This window comes from Maniola jurtina, chromosome 4 (genome assembly GCF_905333055.1).
Source record: "Maniola jurtina chromosome 4, ilManJurt1.1, whole genome shotgun sequence".
In the NCBI taxonomy this organism is placed as follows: Eukaryota; Metazoa; Arthropoda; class Insecta; order Lepidoptera; family Nymphalidae; genus Maniola; species Maniola jurtina.
In genome coordinates, this window is record NC_060032.1 from 14,745,104 (window position 1) to 14,772,554 (window position 27,451).

At 34.7% G+C, this 27,451-nt stretch overlaps 1 protein-coding gene across 5 annotated transcripts in view; it reads right to left on the bottom strand.

Moving 5' to 3' along the window:
- The window catches only part of LOC123864117 (ras GTPase-activating protein raskol), a 214,596-nt gene that overhangs the window by 128,394 nt on the left and 58,751 nt on the right, over nt 1-27,451 (bottom strand). For 3 of the 5 annotated variants that reach the window (XM_045904345.1, XM_045904340.1, XM_045904339.1), the window contains 2 exons: nt 24,989-25,110; nt 10,616-10,799 (listed from right to left, as the gene is read on the bottom strand). In XM_045904345.1, the coding sequence (XP_045760301.1) occupies nt 10,616-10,799; nt 24,989-25,110 (306 nt within the window). Of the gene's footprint in view, nt 1-3,842; nt 4,110-10,615; nt 10,800-24,988; nt 25,111-27,451 lie in introns of those variants that run through there. The other 2 variants (XM_045904357.1, XM_045904356.1) reach the window with 2 other exon arrangements.

Below are 27,451 nucleotides of genomic sequence, written 5' to 3' on the forward strand. Positions count from 1 at the left end.
AGATCGACATTGCAAGGCCGTCCGATTATCTGTAAATCTCAATCTCAGTCGTCATACTTCAGTACACATGGTATCGATAATAATTATGTAATCGTTTGAAAAACGTTCACTACAATTACCATAATTTTCTCGTATATTAAGTCTCAGAAGTCCACTTTCGCTTGCAAGTTTCACCAATTTTGTGGTTTGACAGCTTCGAGGCCTGGTTTTAGTAACATAATTATTATCTTATCTAACTCTTATTTAATTTTATGAAGTAAATCGTTATTCATATTTATGCATCTAATAATCTTATTTCCATGCATATTATAAGCCTAATAATAAGCATATTAATATAATAGACCGAAATATCATCACTACAAATTAAAGCCCCCTGCCACCGCCGCTAATCTCATAAATTATTGAACGGATTTTCATACGGTTTTCACCAATAGAAACAGGAATTATTTAAAACTTATATGACTATGCATAAAAAAAGATTACCAGTATGATGATAATAATCATAAAAAATAAACACCATAAAAGTAAAAATTGTAACATACCAAATGCCCACTGTAGGACAATTATAGGTTACCCAAAATACTGTTAATAATTTAGGGCTTCTAGGGTTAATAATTTAGGTACCTACCTTATCAATAGAAACTATTGCCAATTTTGTGTTGAAATGAAGCAATTGTTTCTTATTGCGACAGTAAACTTGGTAATTTATTGAGAACAAAATTAGTATATTTTGCTGATAAAGTTTCCTAAACTAAGTTTACTAACTGGCTTAGAAATATATTCTTGGTGCTATGCTTGGTTTGCAGGGAGCAAAGAGCACCAAGAATATATCGAATAACATAAATATTTTTAAGTTAAAGAATGCAATTGGTCAATTCTTTGCAATAAAGACTTGCTAAAATGCTCCGCAATTTTCTTGTTTTCCCAAGCACCACCATCTTGTTTGGAAATGTCGTTAGAATGCATTTAGAATGGAATACCTGGTGACTCACCAACGAGATAGAGTAGTGAATAAAAAATAAACTCTTGTTTTATTTTTGAAACAATTTATTCTGTGATCTGTGACATCATCATCATCCTTCAATTTTGTATTTAAAAGCAATTCTACTTATATTGTGTTTTATAAATAATATTATTTATTTCATTCATTTATATGTTTTAAAAATCAACGCTACATAAAACTCCGGTAATTGCATTATATGTATATAAACTTTAACAAAAAACCGGAAGAATTTGTACCTACTTTATGAACATTAAAGCATTTTACGGTTTTTTTAGTTTTTCCGCGAACGTTTTATTTTTCTGGACTATTAATTTTTCTGGATTATGTAAATTAATCCTTATTAAAGTGATTTAAACTTGAGCTGGCTGTTTTAAGAGTCTGTTTTAAATATTTTTTTGCAAATTAAATAATATATTTTAATAATAGCTTATTATTCAATTCATTAAGCATTAATAATTTAATATTATTTATTATATATTATTATTATTAGATATTATTTCATTTATAATTTAATATTATTTATTAAGCAATATTATTCAATTTTAAAACATTTTAGAAGTTTGATATTAATATCAAGTAAACTTTGCCTTGAAGCAAATGGGTTTGCAATTTTTATATTCTTACATGATTTATTTACGCATGAAGTTTCCTCAAAATTGGCCTAAAAATAGAGATAATTCAAGATCATTTTCAAAATACTTAAATATAATTTTACTATAAGTAATAAATAATTATTGCTTTAGGGCAAAGATATCTGGCTTAGTTTTACATCTAGAACAGCAAAATAATAATAATAAATATAAATATAAACAAAATAAATAAGTTCGTATAGAGAAGCGCGCAAGAAGTGTATTATAAAGGCGAAAGTTTGTATGTGTGTGTGTGTGTGTGTATGTTTGTTACTCCTTCACGCAAAAACTACTGGAAGGATTTGGCTGAAATTTGGAATGGAGATAGATAATATCCTGGATTAGCACATAGGCTACTTTTTTCCCGGAAAATCAAAGAGTTCCCACGGGATTTCGAAAAACTTAAATCCACGCGGGCGAAGTCGCGGGCATCGGCTAGTTACAAATAAGTGATACTAACAACAGTCGACACCCACATAATGTGCCATCGAAATAAATAGTTTCATTGCAACATAGAATCAGGAAGTGTACCACAAACTGTAGCATGATATTCTAACTGCTGTAGAGATCAAGAAATCACTATAATGCGACAGCGGCACGGAATTTTTATGCAATACGAAAGTTATTTCTATTGCATAAGTGAAGTATGAAATCAATAATTATGGTTACAGCTTCATCTCACAGTACCTATAACCGGGTAAATTCAATGACTAACGGATTTGCATGTCCCGTACCATAAGAGGTGAGTGGCGATTTTTCAGTAGTAATAAAATTATTTATTAGAAGAACTGTTGACTGGCTTAGTTTGTAAACCAGTATTATTGATATACTGGTATCATCCGCCGGCCCACTATTGAGCACAGATCTCCTCTCAGAATAAGGAGGCATTGAGAAGGGCTTAGGCCATAGTGCACCACGCTGGCTAAGTACGGTTTGGAAGAATTTACGCATCTTTGAGAACATTATGAGGATGTCCTCAGGCATGATGTTTCCTCACGATGTTTTCCTTCACCGTCAAAACGAGTGATACGTTATTTTAACAGGCATATAAACCCGTAAAGTTGAATGATATACATGTTATCACCGCTCTTTTGTTTAATTTATGAACTAGTGCTTGGCTTCAATCAAACCTGCTAGCAAGACGTGATGATGCAGCCTAAGATGGAGCGCGCTTGCCTTGAAGTTGCTTATTCACTCTTGAAGCTCTATACCTCTATAACTATAAAAACTCGTAAAAAGAGTATATAACTCGTAAAAAGAGTCGGGTATAAAACTCGTAAAAAGAGTTGGATTAGTCATTAAAAAGAGACGAGAGAGGTAGACCAGATTGTTGATTCTAAGCGTCAACTAATAGGATATTAGTTAGGAAAGGAGCTTATTTTCTGAATTCATATAGTTTGGACAGTTGAAATGAATCAGACATTATACACTGTGACGATACTTATACTGTACCAGTTAGTTACTATTTATTAATTAATAAACAAAGCAACAATAACGATTTGATATAATATAGTAGGTAGTCTGCGCCTCCTACACAAGTTATCAATCGGATGTTTGCATGATGCGCCATTAATAGTAATTATGTCACCGAAATAAACAACGGTTATCATCATCCTTAGGTGAGATACCTAATGGGGATTTAATAGTAAGTATAATATTCTTTATAAAATACTCTTTTCTCATTTTATTGTGATTCACAAATCGAATTATCCTATCTACCTACTGTGAGTAGTGAGTCATAAGTATTAGTAGTTACTATTATGTATTCAGAGGTATTATTAGTTCACTCTAGTATATATTACAATAATATATTACTAACTATAATTTAGAATAGACGTTTGCTATTTGTTTAGAATTGTAGAGTAACTCTCTTTTCTATGATAATATTATTTTGTCTTGATATTCTATTAAATTCATCAGTTAAGTACGCATACTTTATCTGCTTACCTATTTCTATTCATTTTTATTTCAAATCGTATTAGGTACTTACATATTTTTATTTTATAAGAAAAATATTGTGGAACGATGTATTATTGACTGCAGCTATCGATAATTTTCAGTAGGTAAGTAAGTGTGACAATCAATTCGAGACACTTTAAAATTTATATTAACAAATAGGTACTTATTTAAGTTATCTAATAGATTAAAAATAGGATTGATTAAATCCTACGCTCAATGGAACAACACGTTGAACGCACCACCATGCTTACAATAGATCAGTATTAGAATCCTTATCGATCTCGTACTCTCAGACAGCTGATTTGTTATCAAAACTCAAAACACAGCACAATCTCGTTAAAAATACAACTTCACCTCAAGTTCAACAATACGCACTGCGGAAAACTTTTTCGGGAAAAGTTACGCGTGCGTAAACGTTCCGATAAAACGCGAGTTTCGATATCCGATTTAAAATTCGAATTCCGATTATAGCCGATGTGTGGTGAGTCGGAAGCGGCATAACGCACTGGCGCGAACGCCGCGCTCGTCGGCGACGAGGACTGACGGCAGACGAAGCAACAGGGGCGTCAAATGTAACGGTTGCAATGATCCTATGTAATTTTCCGCTTATTAAAATGAAAATTAGTATTTAGACTATACGGGATATGTGACATGTTTCCAGTCCAGTCACGATCGATGACTTTAATTGTGCTACTGTTATGGTGGTGGATCCATCACAAGACGGTCGATGAACTTTGAATTCGATTTATGTAGGATATAAATCATGAATCTTACATTTTCATTATAAAAACTTATCAATAAAATACTCATGTTGAACAAAATATCTAAATACATATATAAAAGAAGCGCCCAGAGTCACTGATTGACTCATCAACGCTCATCCCAAAGCCATTGGACCTAGAAAGCTGAATTTTGCACAGAGGCAGTGTGAACTAGAGTGAGGGAACTCACGGTTTGATCCTGAATCGAATCTGTATTAGGCTATGGTGACGTGAAATAATACAAATAAAGGGCTACGTTAGGACTAGGGTTAGTGATGTCATAATCTCGATATTTTTTTGAAAGTTCCCTAACTATTGTGAATTGTGACAGAGGTTCCCTTGATAATGTAACATGGAATACTCGTAAGGACAGATTTTTCAAAATTCCCACGGGAGCAAAGCCGCGGGCGCTCGCTATTACATAGCTAACCATTATCATAGCTTTGGATGTAATAGATATAGACTATAGAGCCAGTACTTATAGAAAATTTTATTATCTACTAGAAAAATCAGGCGTATCAGACTTTTCTGTAAATAGATTTCAGCCCTAATAAAATAAAAATGAAGTTAGACGCATACACTATATGCAGTCTGTGGCAACCCTGGATTGCAATAATCTACAGACAATAGACAGTAGCATCCACGCGCTAGTGATATCGCAGTGTCCAACTGTAGACCCACACATCGAATATTAAAGACCTACTTAGACCATTCTTGTATATACGGATTTTTCATCCACGGGAACAAAGTCCCGGGTGGTCGCTAGTACATAACCTTCAGCTTTGAATGTTAAAGATGTAGAGCCATTACAGGAAATTTTATCAAACAAATCACCAGATATTTCTAATAGCTGTAGGATTCTGGCAGCCCTAAGATAGTATAAAACGAGTCAGTCAGACGCAATACACAATATGCAGTCCCCTGGATTGCAATTATGCTCATAGACAATAGACAGTAGTATCCACCAGTTATCGCTCGCCGATGTCCAACAGTAGACCCGACCCACACATCGAATATTAAAGAGCTACTTACACTTGATTGTATGGACAGTTCTGGTTGCAATAAGCAGAGATAATAGCATCTCAGCGGCTATGCAATTTTGGTGTTGTGCTGTCGACTGCTGATAAGCAATAACATCAGCTTGCATTGAATACTGTAAACTGATTTGGGTTCAGTATTTATATAAGTGTAAAGGGATAAACGCCATCCATGATCATTTGCAGCATCAGAAATAAGTACTACCAATGTGTTCTTATGTAGGTGCCTCTTAAATTTGTAATTTTGTGCAAAAATGCCTCTAGCATGGATGATACCAGGACTGTTTGAATGTATTATACAACAGTTAATAAGTGGTAGTATAGTGTGGTAACAGATATATCGTACATTGGAAACAGACTATGACTCAGTTCTGAATGAAGGAAAAACATTGCATGCTATCCGCAGAGGAACGAACGTCGCAATGGAACTGGCACATCAGGGCTGCCGGCAAATACTACTCACTTAGTACTTACCATACTAATACCATTGTCAAATGTAAGCCATATATTGTCTTCGCATCTAAATATATGAAAGGAAAAGGTGACTGACTGACTGACTGATCTATCTGCACACATCTCAAACTACTAACGGATCGGGCTGAAATTTGGCATGCAGGAAGCTGTTATGACGTGGACATTCGGTAATAAAGAGTTTTTGGAAATTCAACCCCTAACGGGGCGAAATAGCGGTTTGAAATTTATGTAGTCCGCACGGAGGAAGTCACGGACATAAGCTAGTTCATTTCAATTGACGGAAATAGTAACCATTATAATTTCACTTCACTGAAACGATCAACTGAATTCAAAAAGGACCAAATTGAATGCCTACCTGTATTCAATTAGGGTCATATTGAACTTTATTTTATTTTGTTTTCCTACAGGAACCGCAGGCAGCCCTGGCCCCAGGGTGCAATAAGCGGACAATAGGCAAAAGCACTATGCGTCGCGACAGCCGTGCCTGTAGCTCGCTGATATTCACCGAGGCACCGAGGGAAAATTGAAACTAGACTCCGACGCAATTTTGCCTACACAGGAATCCTTTTATTCTCATATATTTGTCACGGCATCAAAGCGCGGAGCACTTCCAACTTGCATAAAAGACATTTGGAGAACATTATATTATCAGGTTTTATTTTTCATGAATAGGTTGTGTTCTAAATATCCCAAAGTAAATAACACTTTAATCGTGCGAATTACATGCGAAACTGTCTGTCTGTGTGTTACCCAATACATTTTCACGACCCATCCGCTAAACCGATTTTACAGGTATAGAGACAGCTTGGATTTTGGACACGGAATAGACTACTTTGTATCCCAGACAGAAAATTATATATCCCAGACAGAAAATTATAAACTTTCTTCGCATTTTTTAGAAACCTACCACATGGATGTAAACTATAAGCTTATCAAGTATTTCGTAAAATCCTATTCTACAATTATGTAGTTATAAATGTAGGGACACTGGCGGGCACTGCAGCACAAAACCACTGCAACGCTTTCAGCAAGGTAGATAGTTGATACCATCTGTCTGGCTCACCTTTATAAACTGCTGCTATTTTAGGCCCTCACTGGCTGTAAATCAGGTGCTATTTCCCGCACAACTTTTTAACCCCCGACCCGAAAAAGAGGGGTGTTATAAGTTTGACGTGTGTATCTGTGTATCTGTCTGTGGCATCGTAGCTCCTAAACTAATGAACCGATTTTACTTTAGTTTTTTTTTGTTTGAAAGGTGGCTTAAGTGTTCTTAGCTATAATCCTAGAAAATCGGTTCAGCCGTTTGAAAGTTATCAGCTCTTTTCTTGTTACAGTAACCTTCACTAGTCGGGGGTGTTATAAATTTTTAATTTACACTTGTTATGAATTTTCTTGTCTTTTAAAAACATGATTATGTAATGATCCTGTTGTTCGATTGATACAGTACAAAAATATCATAAGATGGCCATACATTATTTATCCAACATATAGACGTCAACATAGAAACAAACACAGACATGGTTGAAACAATACACTGTGATTGTTTCAATAACCACGTCCCAAACAATAACGGCGATATCATCACATAGTTTCTTACTCATAAATTATGAAGTGGTTGTTTATTATGAACACCTAATAATACCAGATTTTCCTGGTTGTGCCATTTGAATTAACTATTATATTACCGAGATACTACAAACAGTCAAGAAATAGCTGAGTTGGTACTAAGTGCATAAGGCAATCAGTTGGACATGCAAGGCGTAATTTCAGGATTAAAAGAAAATCTCTATTGAAATTATTATTTTAACCATGGGATAGCCGGTTTCAAGTCTAGAACAAGGTAGAAAAGCCCGACAATAAGTCCATCCTTGGAATACGCAACTGGACATGATTGAAAATCAACTGATAGGAGACCATGGCACGTTTGGAACCCGTTAGTTTTAAGTTTTAAGTTTCCACGTAGATATAAACTGTAGATACTCGTGTGTTCCTCATATCATATAATGCACTTTAAGAAAATAGTATTTCTTCATTGGACAATTTCTTCAGGACTTAGATTAGAGTTTTTAAATGCCTCTGCAATACCCTGTAGTCATCGTCGTGTCGAGCACTTATAAAACAATTCTTCCTAACCGCATTGTCGTGCGTATGGAGTATGGACATCACACGGCGAATGTAACTTTTACTATGGTAAAGTAGCCTTTATGTTTCAAGCGATTAGAATGATGGGTTGGCTTTGTATTATAAAGCTTTGAGCACATTAATATTCAGGTCATACATGGGTGTACGTTGAGTTCACAGGAACCGATGTGTAAGCGGTGCCAAGCGTTCAATTAGTCCACCACACCACTGAGTATGAGTCAATTTTTTACGAATCAATTAAAACATTTGAAATTTAAACTGACGTCAACTTGCGACCTAAAGTTTTCTTTTCATACAAATGTTTTCTAACACAAAAAAACCACATCCGGTGGTTTTTCCTGCTTTTGTGTAAATTATTTCCTTTTAATGTTATAGAATTTCTTTATAAAAAGACGCATGATGTCTTCATGCACGTCGAGTATAAATTATTATAAACATAATTAATTAATATGTATGTAGATACGTACCCACCTATATTTTATAACAAATCTACTTTACAGCAGTTTTCAGATTTTTCCATTTACTTACTTGTGCTAGGTATATCACATTGCTGCCTGCCAAGTTTCATGATTTTAGATCAACGGGAAGTACCCTATAGTTTTTGATTTCCTTAGTGTTTATGACAGACACGACAGACAGATTAACAACGAAGTGATTCTATAAGGATTTCTTTTTTCGCCCGAGATACGGAACCCTAGAAAGAGATAGAATGTTTCGTAAAAGTATGTTAAAGCGTTTAGAAAAACAAGAGCTGAACTCGTTACTAATATAGAAATGCAGTCTCGTCTCACACCGGTAACGTCTTCTATTTTAGCTTCGTCAATCGATCCCGTGTTCCCTGGGATGACACATCACCTCAAGAAAAATTACGACATAAAGAACATAAATTGAAAATTAATGTAAATTATACATAGTTGTAACAGTTTTTATCTTTAGCCACTGCAAGCTTCTATACCTAGCTAAATAAATAAATATAATATTTCTAATAAACTTTAAAAAAAAAATACTTGCACTAACTAATAATCGAAGGATTTTTAAAACTGACTCAAAAAATTAATCCGTAAGCTGTACTCGCTTGGTTTATTGCAATGGGGATTAAATGTCACACCGTCAGGGACGCGTTTAGGGAGCAATGTCAATTAAAATCGCCGGGCCCTAATTGTGTCCATTTTAGCTCGATTGCGCCAGACGAGGGAAGGGCGCCGGCCATCAGACGGTGAAAATTGTATTGCTTTATGAGCTGTACTTTATTGACGGTACTCCATGCACAGACACTTGTTATAGGTGCAATTAAGAAGGGAGCAATCTACAAAACTTACTATTTATACTAATAACTTACTTTGTTAAGTTGTTTGTAAGGGGTAATCTCTGGAACTTATAACGATTTTGAAAATTCTTTTACCAGTAGAAAGCTATAATTATCTTGAGTGAGATAGGCTACATTTTACTCTCAAAAAAATTAGAGATCCGTTTTTGTAATATCCGTTTTTTTAATTGTAATAATGTGAATGAAGTCGGAAAAAATCATCTCAACCAAGAGATTCATGCTGGACATTGTAAGGAATTTTTAAAATAATCTGGGCATCCGTAAAGGGGAAACAGTTGTAGTTAAGTATGCAGTTGGGGCGTAAAGCCCACTATAATCGATTTGAAGCGGATGGGTGCGCGAGCGTGACACTGCGTCAATTGTCATTTGGTGTAGGGCTGCCACTAGTTTTTAGTTTTTTACAATAAAGTCTAGTACTCGCAACTTCATTTTTTTATTGAGATACAAGTTAGTCTTTTACTGCAATCTCACCTGGTGGTAAGTGATGATGCAGTCTAAGATGGAAGCGAGCTAAAGGCAGTTTTTATTAAACCCATACCCCTTTGATTATTAGACCCATGCCCCATACCCTTTGGGTCCTTTGGTTTCTACAGGGCATCTTGCCGGAATACATTGTAGGTAGGGGGCATTTCATCAACGGCATAAGGCCCCAAACTACATATTACATTTGTCTCGAACTCTCTGTTCCATCTCTCCGTCCATGTTGCAATCCGGTCTTTAATTAAAATATCATTAAATGAGTTATAAACGTCAACAGCTACAAAGAAATGCTCACATCAATTTAATGGTCTGTGACTAATGACCCACTTTTACTCGTATTCTTGAATAACTAACATATACTAATATTACAAAAATTAAAATTCATAATACATATTAAAAAAAAATGAACTTATTAAAATCGCAGATTTATAATTTAATTAAAATATAATAACGACGACGTGACAACTTTTAACAAGATTAATTTGTTGTGCAAAGGCTGAATTTCAGACAAACTTGAATTACGATAGAGTCATCTAGTGTCTAGTAGTACAAGTATAAAAAAATATGAAATGTTGATATCAACGCCATCTAGTTTCACAACAACACTTACACATGTAATCCATAGATGGCGCCCTTCATTTTCTTTTCTTCTCATCACTAGATGGCGTAGCCACAGCAGTAGTAATGCTATTCAACACAAGATGACGTAGCAATCGCAGTAGAATGCTATTCAACACTAGACAGCGCTATATGCTGTATTTTTTAAAAATATACCGTTAGTTTTAAACTCCAAGCAGTCTTACCTTGTAATGGTAATGCCCGTAGTGAAATAGCATCTTCCTCGATATCATCTTCTGCCTCTTCTTCTGTGATGGACGGAGGCGCGGCCCAACATCGTAACCGGACTCCATTGCCTGCTGCATTGCCACCGTCTATCCTGACTCGTGGTAAGCTCCGTGTCGCATATTCTCCGTTGTTATTTGCTGCCTGGGAAATAAAAATGAGAATGTAATATATTTTTTTTGTCTTGATCGATGATCGCAGGTACTTTTGGCGGAATGACGTAAACAAATACTCGTAGGCAGCAAGAGACCGGCTACAGAATATTACTGTTCCAATTACCTGTATTCAGCAAATAAAGAAAGAATATGATTAATTCAATTTGATATATTATTTACCACCACTATCACCCCCATACTAGTTACCAATGGCAATGATAAATAAATACGTAATAATAATAATATGCCCTTCCGACCGAATTTCGGTCAAGGCGGCCAATCTTCATAGAGATTAGCCAAGTATTTGCGCAAACACAGGTGCATCTCTATTCACTCGGACATCCGACACGACCGGTGAGGTCAGGCGCAGGACCGACGGATTTACGTGCTCTCCAAGGCACAGGGGTGACAAGCCGCCAACTTTTAAACGCCTGGCTAGTAATGAAATTACTTAACAGAAAATCCTAACTAAATAATTAATATTACAAAATTCACTCTGCATAGTAAAGCAAGCTCATAATAATATGTATGTGCTGTTAATCCTTAATGAAATGTTTTATAAATCGAACCAAACCAAACTATCAAAATCAATTCACGCCTTCTGGGGCTTCAGCGAGAAAATACACTAGATATGGGAATTCACTTTATTTAATAATATCATTGTTATAGAGCAAATTCCTTTTTAGCTGAGTCACTGTTAATAGGTATTTAGTATGTAGTAACATAATTCAAAGATTGCTAAGCATATTATGAGATAATAGGTTGTATGATTATACAACTTTACTCAAAGGTAATGTCACCTGATACAAGTAGGCAGGTTTCTATAGTATGCATTATATTAATAATACATCAATACTGTAATTATAGCAATTATGTTCCCACGTCCTTCTATCTCCTTTCTAATATGCCCTGAATCACTTCAATAGACGCAATGTTAAAAATGAATGGACGTTATCGCATCTTAAATTTCTGATATCAAATACTATTGAACTATATCGTAAAATCGAGTGTACATTGGGCATATAAATCCAACGATCCAATTCAACATGAGACCCAGTGCAAATAAATTTAAGCATGAGAATAGGACAAAGCTATAGCTACAATATATGACCACAAAGTTAGGCAAATAGTTCTAATAAATAGCTACTTGATTTTAGGACAGCCCGTTCTTTAGAAACATCCGTTTTTCTAAATTTATTTTTTGGCGATAACTTAAAAACTGCTATTTGGGGTTAGCTACTTCTTAGCATATGGACAGCAAACAGAATTATTTAACATACTTGGCAAATATGTACTATACCACAATTTAGATAAATAAAATTAGTAAACAAAAGTAATTTTAAAGTACACACGCTTCATTTTAACGAAGATAAGTTGAAAAGCGCTGTATTTAAATTAAATTACAAATAAAATGCATGCAATACATAAAACCGGCGCGTCTTATCCAATAATAACGACATGAAACGACACCCAGATTGGCTTAATTACACATTAACGCTTCACCGAAACGTTTCATCAGGCTAAAAGAATAAAATTAATCAGAAAATATTTCCCCTCTCCGCTTGCTAATGAAAAGCTTTTCTTTTAGGTATTTACATGAGTATATTTTACGACCGGTCTTCGCCACCTGAATGATTTATAGGATTTAAAGTAGCTAAGTCATTAAAACTCAATTTGTTTTAAAGCTTTTAATACTTATAAGGGTTCCGTACCTCAAAAGGAAAAACGGAACCCTTATAGAATCACTTTGTTGTCTGTTCTGTCTGTCTGTCCGTTTCAATTTTCAAAGTAAGATAACTATACCAAATGGGGTATAATAAGAAAGGGCTTTACCTGTACATTCTAAAACAGATTTTTATTTATTTGTATGTATAATAGTTTTGATTTATCGTGCAACATGTTGGAAAAAAACACCCGAGTACGGAACCCTGAGTGCGCGAGTCTGACTCGCACTTGGCCGGTTTTTCATTCTATGATCATGATGCCTTGCAATAAGATGATACCAAGACGTATCTGATATCATAACCGATGAGTCGCGTCGACCTCCTAATCGGGGGATCGTGGATTCGATTTTGGACCCGTCACCTCTAACTTTTTGAAGTTATGTGCGTTTTAAGCAATTAAATATCACGGTGAAGGAAAACATCGTAAGGAAACCTGCATGCCTGAGAGTTCTCCACAATGTTGTCGAAGATGTGTGAAGATTATCAAGTGCTCAGTAGTAGGCCGGCGATGGGTCGATGATGATGATGTGTCTTCATCATATGTACATGTAAATCAATAAAGTTTAAAACGAATTCATAGATCACTTTGACCCAATTACACATTAAAAATTCATCGAAACGCTCACACAGTAAAGACAAACAAACATTCCATCTGTATGCTCACTAATAGAACCTATTTATAGGTCAGAGAAAGCATCATGGGTTGAACAGACATTACGAACTGCCCGCCCTTTTATTTTATTAGATCTAATAATTCCAAGATGTTAATGTTTTTTAAATACAGTATAATATTACGGTACATAATATACCGAAATTTCATATTCCAAACTATTGTTTAGTTTTTGAGATAAGTAGCCCCCGGAAAATGGTCTAAAACTGACAACTTTGACGACCCCCCCATTTCGCTCATTTTTTATATGGGGGGCTCCCCCCTGAAAAATAATTTAATTAAATTTTTAATTCAATATTTGGTTTTGGATCAACGTTCTGCACCAAATACCAAAATTTCAGGTTTGTAACTCTAGAGACCTGTGACATGCGGACGGACGGACAGACAGACAGACAGTAGAGTGACATTAATAGGGCTCCGTCTTTAATCTTTAGTTACGGAACCCTAAAAAGTAAACTATATTTTCGCAGTTGATGTCATTTCGACGATCCAACCGATCCTGAAAGAGTATTGAGGTCGAAACATTAACTACTGCAATAATATGGACGACAACTATTTTCCTTACAAGAAGATAAAGACGCGTTGTAAGCTGTTGTAACCGAAGAAAATACAGGAGTTGTAGTAAGTACCTACTTACTTTCATTCTTCTTTACTATTTAAATTTTATCGTTCAGTCAACTCGTTCACACATACGTTATAAGTTCGTTTAATAAAAGATCTGTAAAAAAATCCAGATGTAGCTAGCTAATCTTCCTGAGTAATTTCATCTAATGTTATGTTTAAGTAGGTACCTATGATTAATGTTACGTAATCCAAAATATCTTTAAATAAAACAAAATCATTTTATTGGCTGCATAATGCAGACATAGGCTTAGAATAACCGACATTGGCTTTGAGCTTCGTCGCTTTATTACAAGCTATACCTACTTTATTATAGCATCTATTCTTAACAACATAAGGGGTATTATTTTGTAAAGCTATTAAGATACGATACTTGACTGAAATGATCGATAGCTATCATTTCTAATTGAATGCTTCGTAGCCGGAGGAAGCACTTAATTGTATGATTTGTGATAAAATGAAACGGGTACTAATCATATTATACAAGTTGTTGTTGAAGTTCTTATTATACGCTAGGCCCAAATTGGCTACTATTGCCTGAGGGTCTCTCTAGCAGCCATTCAGTCTAAAAAAGCTCAAACCTCTACGGCAACGATGAAATGCTCAAAAGCTTCCAATCGGACGCCCGAGCATCAAGGCAGCCTAAGCTGTTTATACCAACTGCTACAGAGAAATGATCACTTAGGCGATAGTAGACAATGCCTAAGGTTGGACTAAGTACTACAGCAGATACAGTTTGCCATCAATACAATATGTAAATACAAGGACAGAATTAATAAGAATCGATGAAGGTATGCTATTACCTACCTACTAAGTTGAATTTTTATGATTCCCTGTATTTAAATACTTTTTATAGAAATGAAGTTAATCTCAGTTGCCTATTATAATAGAATAGTTCAGAATAGAGAAAATATCAATCGAAATAAAACGAAAACGAAAGTAGTAGGAATTTTCGAACAGTGTCTAAGAAAACACATGTAACTTATTATTCAAAGGCACCTACCTAAACTAGTAAATAACTTATGTAACCAACAATAAATACCCTTTTCTGAAATCAGTACAGTAGCTGTCTGCAAAGTTCACCGACATAGCATGAGTCATAGTAATTTGGCAAATATTCACGCAAATCTCATGACAAATCGTTTTCAAACGGTGATTTTAAGAAGTCTCCCCATATTTTCCTTTAATTTAAGACTGACGGATGCCCGCGGCTGCGCACGCACATTTTCGATTCTCAGAGTGTAGGTAAGCCTTTATGAACCTACCTTTATGAAGTTTTAAAATACCTGCTTAGTTCCCTAGTGACGAAAATGCGCTTATTTTTGTCAACTGTATGTCCTTAAGAGGTTTTAAAAATATAGTTATATTATTCTGATCTTTTACTGCAAGACATGTTGTTCACCATGCTATTTTTGTCTTACAAAGTCATGCCATATGGAGGAACTCAGAAAAATAGAGATTTTCAAAGCATTCGTGTGTGGTCTGTCGGTTATTATGTTATTCAAGCCAAAAGACTATATAACAAAATAAATCATCATCCACCCCATCGCCGGCCCACTACTGAGAACGAGCCTACTTTCAATATGAGAAGGTTTGAGGCCATATTTAACTTTTAAAAAAAATGACGACAGCATTAAGAGTAAGTATACTAATTATGCGAAAACATTAAAATATTGTATCACTACGGCAAGAAAATTGACTAATTCTAAATATATAGCAAACAGTAAAAATTTATGTTATGCCACTTGGAAAATTATTAATAATGAGACAAAAAGTGACAACAATGACACATGTATAGAATCAATATCAGTAAATAACAATAAAATTACTAATGCTAAAGATATAGCAAATAGTTTTAATGATTTCTGGATAAATTTGACAAATAATAGTGATAAAAACTTTAAAACACAAGCTACAAAATCCAAAATAAATAGTAACATAAACCAAAATAAAACAGGTGCTAGTTTGTTTCTTACTCCTATATCTGAAAATGAAATGATAAAACTAATACAATCATTACGCAACACTAAATCAGTAGGTTATGATGAAATTATAACGAAAATCATTAAAACATGTACATGTGAACTTGTACCAGTTTTGACACACTTAGTTAACTTATCTTTTATAAACGGCGAATTTCCCGATGCTCTCAAAATATCAGTAGTAAAACCATTACATAAAAAAGATGATAGAAAGAGCCTCAATAACTACCGTCCAATTACACTTGTGCCTATTTTCTCAAAAATCTTCGAAAAAGCAATGTATGATCGACTATCGAAATTTCTTACAAAAAATAATATAATTAACAAACAGCAATTTGGATTTCAAAAGAACAAGTCCACGACCCTAGCGGCATTCCAATTAACTAACAAAATATCAGAATACATAGATTCTAAAAAACCCACATGTGTCGTATTCTTTGATATGAGTAAAGCTTTCGATTTCGTTTCGCACAGCATCCTCTTGAACAAGTTGGAGCAAAATGGAATCAGAGAACCGGCGCTTAGCTGGATAGAATCATACCTAAAAAATCGCAAGCAATGTGTGGAAATAAATTCTATTGACGATAGTGGTACTATAGTTCCTCAACGTTCTGACTTTAAACTTAACAAATTTGGTGTTCCACAAGGAAGCGTCCTTGGACCATTACTATTTTTGACCTACATTAATGACCTACCTTGTGTAACAAAAAATGATTGCTATTTATTTGCGGATGACATATCTATAGTCGTGACAGGTAATAATAATGCTGAAATTAATAAATATGAAAAAGACATCAATGATGAAATAAATACTATCGTGAATTGGCTAAACGATAATAACCTACAAGTAAATATCAACAAGACTACCTACATGCAATTCAGTATAAGTAACAGATCGAATAACTTCAGTCTTAATATAAAATATAATGATAATCAAATTGAAGAAGCACTGCATACTAAGTTCCTAGGATTACTACTAGATAAAAATCTTAAGTGGAAGGAACATGTTGACATGGTATGCAAAAAGATTAATCGATACGTGTACGTGCTTTATAGATTGCGTAAAACAGCCTTACCAAATACGGTTCTTGCAGCTTATCATGGATACGTTGCGTCAGTGCTCCGATACGGATTGATATTGTGGGGAAACTCTAGTGAAGCTAATAGGGCGTTTATAGCACAAAAGAGGTGTGTAAGGGCTATGACAGGAGCCTTCTACTTGGACTCCTGTCGACCATTATTTCAACAATTACACATTCTCCCACTCCCGTCTATGTATATATTTGATATTTGTGTATTTGTTAAACAACACGAATATTTGTTTAGCAAAGCACGTGATATTTATCCGAGGAACTCAAGAAATAGGGATCGACTAGTAACAACATATAGAGCCAATAATGCAGCATACCGAAAGTGTAGTCATGCCATGTGCATAAAAATATATAATAAACTACCCCCAGGCTTACGTCAGTTAACTTCTTTAGCACGTTTCAAAAAAGATCTTTTTTCGTGGTTGATAAATAAATGTTTTTATTCAATAAATGACATGTTGGCACTGTAAAATAATATAGGTATAATAATAATTTTATTGTGACATAATATTAATTTTTAACATATTTTAATTTTTGACATTGTACTATTTGACTAATTAATTATTATATTAATTACTATATTTGCATGCCAGAAATGGTGAATACATTGGACTCATTGTATGCTCTTTGTACAACTTTTTTTACCTGTATTCAGCAAATAAAGAATATGATTATGATTATGATTATGATTATAGTCTGCCACGCTGGCCCAGTGTGGATTGGCAGGCTGCACACATCTTTGAGAACATTATGGGAGAGAACTCCCAGGCATGCAGGTTTCCTCACGAATTTTTACTTCACCACCAACCGGCGGGTCACCTATTGTTAAGTGATTACCGCCGTCAATGAACATTTGCAGTACCAGAGGAACCGCCAATGCGTTGACGGCCTTTCAGGAATTTGTTGGTCCGCCCCTTGAATAACCCCATTTTGAAATGTAATGCGAACACTGCAGAAGGGAGTTATTTTCTCAGACGATTGCCGTAGAGACTGAATTGTAGTTCTGATCAAACGATGAGGGAAAATGATTTTCAAATATTTAGATCTTAAAAAATATCTATCAATCTATTTGATGATGGAAAATGAAAAAACGTTCAGCAAGAAATGATTGCCAAACAAAAAAAAAACACATTTATGTTCGTGGTTAATTATAGCATTACTAAGTATTGCCCTTTTAAGTTTGATTGGTTTACAAAATAAGGAAAAAAGCCATTAGGCATGAGTTAATTTCGAATTAAAACCACAGCAAAAAATGTATTATTTAAATAGGTACCTATAAAACGGCTTGGAGATCACTATATTCACACATGTGGAGAGTGACATCAGCCAATGTGTTTTCATTTAGGACATCGCACTGAACCAACACTTCCAAGAATCTGGATAACCGACATGCAATAAATACCTAAGCTACGTTTATGTCTCTATGTAAACATTGCATTAGCCTGTAATTTATACCTTGCTAGCAAATAAATTCAATTTATAGGCACCTACCTACGTAATTTGAAAACTCGTTTGAAATATCATTTACTCGTAATCATCTAAACTTATTCTAAACGCAGTTTTAACAAAATAAATAACAAAAACTTAAACCTCTTAAAAATACCGCCACAAACGATCGCTTCATATGTATCATGTTTCATACATTTCAAAAGAAGGTTGTAACTACACGGGTAAAATATCCTTAATTGGTATAGTATAATTCTATGACAGGTGGATAGACGAAATGTTGGTTGTAACATTTCAATAAAAGGCAATATATTGAAATACAGACGAAATACCGGATCAAACAAACAGGTATGACACGCAACGGGTGTAGAATAGATTTAATAACACTACAATACAATAATAAATTATTAAGGTCACTAAAGGAAAGTAGAGCACTTGTCACTCCTAAACACAAATTATAACACTCCGAGTTTATTTACAACTACGTACTTTTAAGGTAATATTAAACAGTAGGTTACGGGTAATACAAGAAGTAAACCTAGGTTTACCCGGGTTAACATAACACTATCCACGTTTGAAGTTACCTTCAAACTTATATAAACAATAAATTTGAATTCAACGTTTACCCATATCTAGACTTACCTAAGCTATATAAAATTCAATTAGGTACCTAAAAGAGATTAATAACTTTAGACAGTATCTTCATTACGTATGCAAAACACTCGCAAACATTGTCATTGTTTTAAATAGAAATAGACCGATGTTTATTTAAATAAACATACACAAGTGCTTTTGAATGCAACTGGTTCAGAATGCCCTGAATTTTGATATTAATTCTAGGCGATAGTAAATTGAAAACCACTCGTAATTACATAGTCATCTTCAACTCTAAAGGCAATTGCAAAATTTAAAACATCGGTCAAAAAGAAAGTAATACACATAACGATTAGATACTAGAAACTTTAAAACAAACTTGCTAATCATCGAACACTTGAAATTACATTATGTGGGAACTTGAGCACATTTTCACGTAAGTATGTTAAATAAGTAACCATTTTCATGACTTTTAAGCTATGATCTATAAAAGAGGTTTTCAAAAAAGTTATAAAACAAGTTTTTTCAAAAAATACACAGACACACAGTATTCACACAGAATATTTACAAAATGAGTCCATGTCCTGTTTTTGCCCAAAACGTTTAATATTAGGATCACTTGATAAGCTCCTTCTTTTTTTTCTATGGTAAAAAGCTATAAAACAATGTGTCACAAAACGCATGAGGCAAACGAAAAAAACTAGCATTAACTTCTTACCTTATAGTCCAGATAGAACCCCGGAAATGACTGTCGGGTTGCGTGTAACAATAAAATGGATTCGATTATTAAGTTGTAAATAAAATCAAGAAGTAATTAAGATAAATAATAAATGGCATGTATATTGTATAGTTGGCAATACGATAATAATTGTTCAAGTGAAAAATTAGAAAAAAGTTGTAATAAGGATGATGAATAACTGAATATGAAATATTGTTTTGTTCTTCTTATAAATGCGACGCAATGACGATAAAATGAGTAAAATTTTAGGAAAACTTTATTTACCTACGCAAAAATCCTACCTAGGTGTCTACTTCAATATATATTACCTTACTCTTTATTTCAACAACCTTATAAAAAATCGAACATTTTGCATTTTAAAGCAGCGACATTGTAAATATTCATTGGGTCTTAATTGTTATTTATAAAACGAAAACATTGAAATTGATTTTATTATCTTCGATCGCCTTTCAAGGCTCATGGTCACGGGGACACATAATATTATCTGATATTACTATGACAAAAACCTTTAAAACAGTCACTATACCGTACATTATAACAGTTTAAAACCAGCTTAAATTGGGCTAATGATTTTTTTTTGCAAGATAGGCTTGCGCTTGACGACAAATATTATGCGTAACAAAAAGCGATGATAAGGTCTAGGAGAGGCTACTTTGTATCCCGGAAAACTAAAGAGTTCCCACGGGATTTCGAAAAACCCAAATCCACGCGGACGAAGTCGCGGGCGTCAGCTAGTATTATATATTTACGCCTGGAAGGTATTTAGATTATACGTGGCAGGAAACACGAATCCCGGAAGGGCATTCCACATCTTAGCGGTTCGTATCAGAAACGTTGAGCAAAAAGAGCGGTATAAAACCTTTATCGCCTCCAAGACAGAGCACAACTTCTATCATAGATTCATACGTATAGTCATGGCTTGGTAACCTAACCGACGAATTCCGTTTACAGTTTTTGTCCGGTTTTTTAATGTCGTTATATATGTATATCTTTTAAATATACAATTAATTCTTCTCTATACATAGATAGGTACAGTCTTTTACAGATCCTCTCAGCTCTAGTAGTGTAGTTCCTAAGTCTGTACTATTTTGCACTAAATATTTAAAAAACTATGCTCCATCTCCTAACATTAGTATATCTTTGCTTACAATTCCAATTACATTAGAATATTTTCTAGTCAAAACTTCACGACAGTGAACTAAAGTCCATATTCTTACAAAATGTTTCGTCTAAATTAGGATTATCTAGCTAAGTCAACATACAATAATGGTACCTAATGCACACCATTAATTCAACTAGCACTTCTCCAATACCCATTAAACGATAGGAGTGCTATTCCTACGAAGGGCGATAAGATAGTGGGTAAATACTGGTCTGGTTTCCAATTTACATTTGCTTTACGCACAAAGGGTTTTAATGCAAGGAGGTTAAATAGCTCGTTGTTCCTTTTAAATGAATTTCAAATGTAAACGCTTTAAAGAACTACTTCTGTGAGGGCATTGTTGAGGAGACAGTTAATAATTTTCATATTAGTCATCACGTCACGAAAAAAGCATTTTAGTTATCACTTACATATACGATAGATCACTAGTCCTTTATTATAACTATCTTCAACATGTCAATGCAAATCGCATTTTGCATATCCTTTGGTGTATTAAAGTGCTACTGCAACAGATTACTAAACAGTACAGGTAAGTACCTACTAGATTCTGTATAAAGAATGGTGTCCCAACTGAATTTAATCTCAGAACAAACAAGTTTTGCTTAAGTTTTAGTTAAAGACTCAATTGAATAAACTCAAGCGGTTTTCAAGCAATAGGGATATCCTACTTTTTATAATTGGTTATTCTTATAGACAAAAGACATCGTAAAGACAAAAGTTGAATCATTTTTGGTGAAGAATATACTTAGTAGGTACTTACTCGTATTTTTTTCCAATATTCGAAAATAACTTTAAGTCTCTTACAGTCATAAACAGAGTGATTAGTATGAGATTTCACATCTCACCATCGTCGAAAGACAATAACGTCAGAGCTAAACGGACGTGAAGGTCTGCCAATCTGCACTGGGCACCAGCATCGTGGCAGATTATGGCCTAAACCCTTCTCACTCTGAGACGAGACCTATGCTCAGTAGTTAGCCGGCGATGGGTCGGTCATGATGAAGGTCCTTGATTTAAAATTAAAAAATCCGTACCACCGATTTTAATTTTGCAACGTTCACTTGGAGCGGTGACCTTTGATTTACTTGAGCTTTAATACAAGTTGTTAAATTCTATATTACTTTGACTCTAAAAAGTATTCACGCTCGAATCAGAGTGAACTAGAGTGAGGTAACTCTCGGTTTAATCCTGAATCGAGGACATGTTAAGTATTTAGGCTACGGAAGACTTGAAATTAAAGAAAAATAGACCACTCATAGGCTACCTAGCATGAATGTATGTAACATTTGACGCCTGCCAGTGTTGTCGAAGCGTCGACGTTCAAGTTAAATAACTGTCGTGAACCGTGCTCGAATTGTATCAACACTAACGCCTTATACTAAGGCTGTATATGTATAGAACGAGGAGAGCTGAACTGTCCGATTTGATTTATGCAGAAAACCGGCGCATACGCCTACACTGTGAGCGATTGTGTTTGTATTGCAAGAGATGCTTTAAGTAGACACATACTTCTCTTCAGAAATATAGGCAGGAGAACCTGTACGATAAAACAAGCTAAACAACACATTGACCTCAGTGCTAACATTTTCTCACATTAAAGTTTTAATTACTTTACTGTACTGCTACTATTTTACGAGTACAGTCCTCTGTAATATACTTATCTGTCTACCGATACTTATCTAAATAAGTATAATATTTTAATGTCTTAAATATTCAACGTGATTGTCTCTATCTTGTAGGAGTTTAGTGAAGTTTCAAACTATTAAATTTTTATAAAGCTCTAATTTCCTCGATTCGTCTTTCACGCAATCCATCCACCTTATCTTTGGTTATCCTTTCCTTCCACGTGCATATTTAACATTCTTCGTTACGCTAAAGAATGTACTATTATATTCTGAGGTAGAGTTTTCCCGAAAACCTAAAACGCTATAAACAGTTACGCTACACGATGATGTAATGCACGTGCTACCATTTATCTACAATAATGATTGTAATGATGATAATCAGAAATGAATCGCTTCGCAATGCTGAGAGTGCGCGCACGCATTCATCTCGCTCTCTATTCGGTACTTATGCCGAAATGTCTAGTTCAGTCGCTTTCACTGCTAGCAATAAAACAAACTAATTTCCCTTAAACCCTTTTTAGTGTGGTTTTTTATTGCTACGAGTTGGTGTAAACTATGTGCAATTATTCAAATCGCTAGCTGACCTATCCCAGCTTCGCTACAGTGAAATATCTGACATTCCTTTCTAGCAGATGTTAGAGAAAACCTACACGCAAAATTTCAAGTCCTAGACTGAGTAATAATAATAATAGATTAGGTAATAATTAACTTGTTAAAAACGGAATCATCTAAGTTTTGATTAATACTTTATCACTTACTTAATCACTTACTTTATACTTTAAAGAATTTTTAATCTATATTATCAAAAATTGCGGTACGGGCAGGATTCCTAGCAGCTGCCCTGGAAATCACACCCGGAGTGCCTTTAAGATCACTAGGCCTAGTGATTAGGCCAAATTATATAGAAACTTTAAAAATGTAGGTACAATACTAACAGTGTTTATTGTAAAAAATATAAACTTTAAAGAACTTACTTATCTATTAGCAATAAAACGATCAAGGCCTTAAAGACATAAAATAGGTAAGTAAGCAATTGCCTCAAAAACTAGGAAAGCGGAACTATTGGCCGAAAGTGACTATAATTTCTAGACAAAAAAAATGTAGTAACGATGGTCTTACTTAATGTTCCATGCGATGAATCTGTTTTTAACCCCCGACCCAAAAAGAGGGGTGTTATAAGTTTGACGTGTGTATCTGTGTATTTGTGTATCTGTCTGTGGCATCGTGGCTCCTAAACGAATGAACCGATTTTAATTTAGTTTTATTTGTTTGAAATGTGGCTTGATCGAGAGTGTTCTTAGCTATAATCAAAGAAAATCGGTTCAGTCGTTTGAAAGTTATCAGCTCTTTTCTAGTTTTCTTATACAGGTTTTTGTGTCGGGGGTTTTTTAAATTTTGAGTTATTTTAAACTCCACGTTGAAGCTAATGATAAAATGAACATCATTATTTCGTGGTACTACGTACGGCCTTGCTGTTCTGATTGATATATAATTGCTGGCATGTGAATGAACAAATCGCATAAAAACTGATTTTACAACTGGCTCAGTCCTAGATTCGCGAATCGGGTGAAATAGTTTTACTAAATTCGTTACGCTCTATTGATGTCAGATTTAATTGCATTGCTGCGTCCGGTTTTTGTGCGATCGGTTACAAAATATGAAACAATACCTATAAGCGCGTGTACTTCTATTCAAACATCACATGCTGCACTAACAATCAACAATGTACCTACACTGGTCAGATATATATCATAAAAAATGTACCAATCTAGCGTTTTTCTCCATTTTAAAGTCTACTACTACGTCGTTAATTTTGCTGACCAAAAACCAAGATAAAAAGTTCAGTCACAAACAAAAAATCATTATTATTTTATTAATTTAAAATTTAACTTGATAAATTAATTCATCTTGTTATATTTCGTGCTCAAGATGTCGAGTTTTATGAAGTTGAAATATGGCACTACAAATTGTGATCTGCATTGTTTGCAACATTTTAATTTACTATTTTTTTTAAATGTTAGGTATTAGCTTTTCATTAACTGTGCTAAACGGTTTTTTGTTTTTTATATCGAAGTTATTTAAATCAAGAACAAAGTTTAGCGCTGTGCTGAAATATGTTATCTCTTTTTAAGAAAGGTTGGTTACATAATAATACCTATCTATCCAGAAATTCCGTACTTTTTTTGTTGTGGGTCAGACCTTAACGTTTCTGGTCTAATACGGAACGTATAGCTACGTACGCGAACGAACACTAAAATTGCCATTCCCGATGCGATTTGATGCTTATAAGTGTGCCAGTTCACAGTTGACACTACTTTGCACTTTGTACTTCTCAATAGAACTATCAAAAACCCCAGAAAACTAATCAAGAAGGAGTACCACTCCAACGCGCGCTCGCTTCGCTTTGTTCCTTCATACATCCTTGTAAGTTGTATTACAACTTCTTGGAGCCACGTTGGGCATGCCTATCAACTACATTTACTTATTATTACAAGATTTGTAAAGCAAAAGATATGAAACATACGGCTAAGTCTTCACTAGTGTAGGCGGAAAAGGTCCGCCTCTCCTGCTGCAACACGCAGTAGAAGGGCTCCCACGAAAGCGGCACGCCTACCGCCGCACCGGCAACCGCGCTAGTCGCTGCATCTGAAGACAAAGAAACTTACATTGTAAAACATAATACACAAACAGACAGAAAATCTGTGAATTTAGGCCTTGGAGCCACGCCCCAATTATAGAATAATTAGGTAAGTAGGTACATCCATTTGATACTTATTACAAATGCGGAAGTTTCTAAATCTGTTTCTTAGTCTGTCTTTTTCTTAGTACAGATAAGTACATAAGGGTTATCATTGATTTTGAAGAAATTTGGTATGGTCTAGGCAAGGTAAGTACACAGATAAGGGAAATCTGATCTGGTCCATCCCGGCATCGATGTAAAGTCAAGAGAAATTGCAAAAGTCTCTTGACTTTGTCAATGACGATGACGTTAGATTCAAGCGTATTTTTGCGGACGGAATTGTATGGGAAAGGCTAATCCAAGACTGATATGGGCTATTGTTATGCTAGAAAATCAAAGAGTTCCCATGGGATTTAAAAAAAATCCTAAATCTACGTAGAATAAATCGCGGGCATGATCTACCTAGTTTAATGAAACAAATACAAAGTAGAACTAAGCTCAGTTAGTGTTATACAAAAATTTTTGTCAACTTGAATTTATTTTCAAGAAGTTACCTTACACAGTGTGAAGCTAATTTGGTATGGATGTATAAGTATAAAGTAGGTATATGTAACGCTATATTAAATAAATTATCTATCTCATCACATCAAAAATACGTACACAATAATAAAATATAATTGAATGGGTGATTAACTTTAATAGATTTAACCTATTTTCTTACATAATTTAATGCCATTTATAAAGTAACAGGTGTTCTAATAAGTAGCTACGTAATAGGTATAATATCTAGGTATAGAATTATAGCACACCGATAAAACATCTACTCTACTACAAGTAGATTTAATAGTATCTATCCTCCTTTTATATAGGAACTATAATTGTACCTACTTAACTTAAGAGCTTTTTACGAGTATTTGATATTGTACCTACTTAATCTAGAAAAATATTATATTTTTTGAGGCTTTTACTATTCAGAAACATAGATAAAACTTTTTAACTTACAATCGCATAATTATAAACGTAAACCAGTTTGAAAAATGAGTTAAAAGTTAAAAGAACATTTTGAAAGTAAAAGTTTTTTTAACTGGCTTTTTATCCCGGGAAATCAATGAGTTCCCACGGGATTTTTAAAAACCTATATCCACGGGAACGAAGTCGCGGGCATCAGTTAGTTTGACATAATGTAGCATTGATCAACTCAGTCGATCTAGCAAAACAAATCAACCTGCAATCCGACTAGCAGGCTTGACATCTTTCGCTGGAGTAATAAATTTTGATAAAAGCTCCTGATTACGCGCAAACTCTTGAAATAGGTACTCCGTTTTGTCGTGCAACGCTTCGACAGTTATTTAAACTTATTTGCGGTCAGTGGAGCCCCAAGGCTGACAAATGCAAAAAAAAAACGCTCAAGTCCCGAAAGAAGGGTTCCGTACCATCGTACAAGATATAACACTTTTATGTTCAACACTGCAAGTTAATGACGGATAGCGTCATTATTATGTAATTTATTAATTTAATAAGCTAATTATTTGTTCATGAGCGCATTTTAATTTTTTGTGACGCAACCACAAATTCACTATTTTCAGATTTTTCTGCGTTATTTAAACTACCTAACTGCCACGGGAAGTCCCCTATAGGTACGTTTTGATTCCCTTTTCTTGACATACGCTGCAAACAGATAGACAACGAAGTGATCCTATAAGGGTTCCTTTATTCCTTTTGAAGTACGGAACTCTAAAAAAGCATTAAGGCCAGCATAGATTCATGATTGCATCGAGTACTACAACCTGTCAATAGGAAATTGCGTAAATAAATTCCACACCCAACTAGGCGCTGGGTTGTTTTATAAGTTATAGCTTAGATAGGTACATAGCTGCTTCTGCCTCTGTTCGAAATTCCATGATGACAAACTGTTTATAGTTTGCTAAAAAACGAATGCGAATGTCTACTGATAACGTTTTTGTCAGCTAGGAATGTTATGTGTGTAGGAGATTGACGAGCTCCCTAGCGCAATGGTAAGCGCTGGTTCCCTAGCGTAATGGTAAGGTCTAGTCTAGTCGGAGACTTCGGCCGTGGCTAGTTACCACCCTACCGGCAAAGCAGTGCCTCCGGTACGATGCCGTGTAGGAACCAAAGGGGTGTGGTTTTATAAAACCTTCTATACCCATTACCCACACCATACCCCTTCCAGGTTAGCCCGCTTTCATCTTAGACTACATCATCAGTACCATCTAATATGTAATGTTCTTACCACCAGGTGATATTGCAGTCATGTCATTGTGCTAACTTATATCCAAATAAAAAAGT